The sequence below is a fragment of the Eurypyga helias genome, unplaced genomic scaffold (assembly GCF_000690775.1).
Source record: "Eurypyga helias isolate BGI_N326 unplaced genomic scaffold, ASM69077v1 scaffold16792, whole genome shotgun sequence".
Classification (NCBI taxonomy): domain Eukaryota; kingdom Metazoa; phylum Chordata; class Aves; order Eurypygiformes; family Eurypygidae; genus Eurypyga; species Eurypyga helias.
The window spans coordinates 39,359-42,780 of NW_010234211.1; the positions used below are offsets into that span (position 1 = coordinate 39,359).

At 57.8% G+C, this 3,422-nt stretch overlaps 1 protein-coding gene across 1 annotated transcript; it reads right to left on the reverse strand.

The window, feature by feature from the left end:
* Nucleotides 1–825: 825 nt before the first annotated feature.
* Nucleotides 826–2,377, reverse strand: PPDPF (pancreatic progenitor cell differentiation and proliferation factor). The gene is made up of 4 exons (XM_010161993.1): nt 2,323–2,377; nt 1,424–1,501; nt 1,155–1,251; nt 826–937 (listed from the first exon to the last, which is right to left on the reverse strand). Exons 1-4 carry the CDS (start codon nt 2,375–2,377, stop codon nt 826–828), a joined length of 342 nt encoding a protein of 113 aa, XP_010160295.1.
* Nucleotides 2,378–3,422: the final 1,045 nt, after the last annotated feature.

The following is a 3,422-nucleotide window of genomic DNA, read 5'->3' on the forward strand; positions in this document are numbered from 1 at the left end:
GACGGGCCAACAGCCAAGTTAACTAATTCAAGGCAAAAATCAGCCAAAACACCACTTGGTGAGTACAGCACATGGGCCATCGGGCCTGGTGCCCCCTCAGCTGCCACCCCCGCCACAAGCTCCAGCCTGACATCAGACCCACTAAGGCAAGCCCTGAGCAAGCCTTCTCTCTCCCCTCAGTACAGCGGGCTCACTGCACCCAAATCCTTCCCCCAGCCCTGAGCAGGGCCAGTGCAGGCAGGACACTCGCTCCTACCCCACAAGGCTCCAGAGCAGGGCAGGGCAGCAATGAGCTCCAGGAGCAGAGAGACTTCAGTGCCAGCGGGGACAGGCTGTGCAGCCAAGTAAGGAAGAAAGGGTGGGAGAGGCATTTGCAGCATCACCACAGGCGAGCCTGATCTTGCTCACATGCAAAACACACACGCACCCGTGAGTCACTGGCACGACCATGTCATCCGGCATTACCAGATGCTGCAGGAAGCGCTGCAGTTGGATGCGGCACCCAGTCCCGATACGGCCCTACCAGTATCTTCAGCCCTGTTCTGCCCTCCCATCCCCCATGAAGAACCCACGGGTTTTAAAAGGCTGCTCGGCTTTATTAGTCGCCATTGTACAAGGTAAATAAAACGTGTTACCGAGTCTGCGCAGAAAGGGCGTAGTTGCATTAAGAAAGAGTAAAAAGGCTGGTGTGGGAATCGTCGGGGGTTTGCTGCACTTTTCATTGCAAAGCAGCACTTTGCCTTGGAGCAGCCTGCCTATTCTACACGGAGGGGGAAGGGGAGAAGGGGCTGTGCCCGCCGGTGTGGGGAGCAGCCGCCAACCCGCTCATGCGGAGGGCCCGGAGCTGGGCTCACTGACGTGACGCCTCCGTCCCGCTCCTGGGGCTGGCGCCAAGCCACATGCCATCGGTCCTGTCGTCACCCGCAGTGCTCCCAGGCTGCAAGACAGAGCAGGGAAAGGGTCAGGCTGACGCCAAGGCACTTCTTTGTCACTCTGCATTTGTTTCTTGCAGCAAAGGAGTCAGTGCCCTGGATGTTAGGATGTCACCCATTCGGTTAGGATGCACCTCAGGGGATGCAGCAGGGATGGCCCCCACTGCCCTGGGTGCTGCACTGGCATTTCCCCACATCATCTCACCCAAGAGAATCACTTACCTCTCCGGGGACTCCGACACGGTTGTCATGGCCGGGTGAGTCGCCTTCCCGAAGAAGAAGCTGGCCCACCAGTGGCCGGGGTCAGACTTGGGCAGACCTGGGGCCAGTGCATGCCAGGGAAAGTCTGGGTCAGTGCAACACAGGCAGCCCTGATACCACCCCAGTCCCACCGCACAGGAGAAACAGGGTCACCTCCAGCAAGGTCTGCAGTGGAGGGGCTGGGAGCAGAGTCCCCCCCATGACCCCAATCCCAGACAGGTGGCACTTACCCGGGGGGTGGGGGATGACCTCCCCAGAGTACTCCGAGCTGCCACAGGAGCTGTTGCTGGATGTGGAGCTCAGGCGCCCTACGGAGAAATTGCAGCCATCAGAGGCACCACCGTCCCTCAGTCACACCATGAAAACCAGAGCATGGCCTTGATGTGGTCATCCTTGGGGCGACTCAGCTCAGCCTCATCAGTATCTCGCTCCAGTATTTACCCAGCTTTAGTGCCAAGTCAATAAAAAACACTAGGAAGGAAATGCTGGAGAGATTACAAGCTGACCAAGAGCAGAAAAGCTCCTGAACACATCTATAGGAAAACACTTGTAACCCCAAGGACATTATTTAATGGCTTTGCATCTGTATGCAAAACTTGGGAGGCCTTTGCAGATGACTTGAGGCCAAGAGGGTGCAGATTCCTGCACATAATCCATGAAGTTTTAGCCCAACTGCTCCTAGTTTCAGCTCAAGGGGGATACTTTAATTCCCTCTGGTTTAGGCAAACCATTAAACCACAAAGTCTCTGCCCTGGAGATGTACCAGCAGCTGCCATTGCCCAGACCGGTTTTGCAACTCATTTCCACAGCAACACTGCAAGATGCATTCGAAGCCATCACCCCCTCCCACCTACAACCTCAACAACAACCAAAGGGGTTTGCATGACCCAACTCCAGCTGGTACAACAGGGCAGGGGCTGTGGTGGCCAAAAGGAGGGTCCGAGCAGCAGGAAGGATGGCTGCTGGCCACCACCCTTTTTCACCAAGAAGTCTGCCAAGTCTCCTTGGGGCTTCGGCTGAAAGTACACATCTGACCTCAGCTTCATCTCTGCTGGAGCCACGTCGCCCCGAGCCCGGCAGAGCATCCTGCCCGCCTGCCCACCATCCAGCCCCCAGCCCCCCCTCTTACTTCTGTAGTAGTTGTGTGTTGCCATGAGCGAGCCACTCGATGGGATGGATGCCATGGTTCTCGATCTTCGATCTTGTGCAGATCTAAAACCTGGGAGCAAAGGGGCAGCCGGTCATTGCAGAAGGGTCTGAGGTGCAGCCCCTGCAGACCCCCACCTGCACCCACACATCAGAAAGCTGCAGGGGTCTGAACACTTCCAGTGTGATTTCCCAAGAGGTTTTCCGCATGTACCTTCACAGTGGGTAGAGTTTAGTGCTCTGGGTTATATCTACAGCCCTAGAGCCAAGAACTACATGCAAAGCCAAAACAACTCCCTGGAACGCGGCTGCTTGCGCAGAGCCGCAGCCTGACAAGTACGCACAGCACCTTCCCCAGACCCCGCAGGGGTGTTTTCCTTCCCCGCAGAAATCCAGTTCCCCTCACCCTATCAACAGCTGGAGTTACGAAACCTCAGGCAGAGATTGCGTTAAGCAGCCAAGGAGCGTGCAGCTCGGGGCACATACTGAGGATTTTTGTGCAAGGCCGAACCTGTCCCCAGCCTCCGCCACCCCCAACCCAGGGGCACAAACCTGGCTACAATGCATGATCGTGCACAAGGCATACCCCCCTGAACGGGCGAGAGAACTGCTCTCCCTGGCCCACAGCTTGCCCAGTTCTGAGCTGAACAAGGCTCAAACAATCTAAGGTGCCTTTTGCCAGCACAAGCCACAGTCTCTGGGCCCGCAGGAAGCGCCGAGCTCCACCTCTGCTGCAAGCCAGGCACAGGAGAGGCACCCAGCACCCCTCGGGCTTCCAGGCCCTCCCCAGTACTGAGGAAGCTTTCTCTGACCTAATGATGCACCCACTCGTTGGCTGTCCTGCTGCAAAATCCCCTCCACGCACTCACGTCCCCGTTAACGCGGTAATCCTTAGTGGGGAAACTGAGGCACGGAGGCGTCTCGCAGAAATCTCGCCCCAAAAGGACTCGGCGCAGGCCTGCAGCTGACCCTTCCCAAAGCAAACACCCCCTCCTACACACGCAGATTGCTAGGGGCTGCCCCGGCTCCCCTCCCCACCTGGGCTTGGCGGCGGCGGGGTCCGGCGGGCGGGCACTAGGGCCG

Excerpts from the sequence above, each read along its gene's own strand:
- PPDPF (XM_010161993.1), bottom strand. The coding sequence starts at position 2,377 with ATGGCATCCATCCCATCGAGTGGCTCGCTCATGGCAACACACAACTAC. Across the intron at positions 1,502-2,322 it reads AACACACAACTACTACAGAA|GGCGCCTGAGCTCCACATCC; the intron begins GTAAGAGGGGGG and ends ATTTCTCCGTAG. Across the intron at positions 938-1,154 it reads GTGTCGGAGTCCCCGGAGAG|CCTGGGAGCACTGCGGGTGA; the intron begins GTAAGTGATTCT and ends TCTGTCTTGCAG.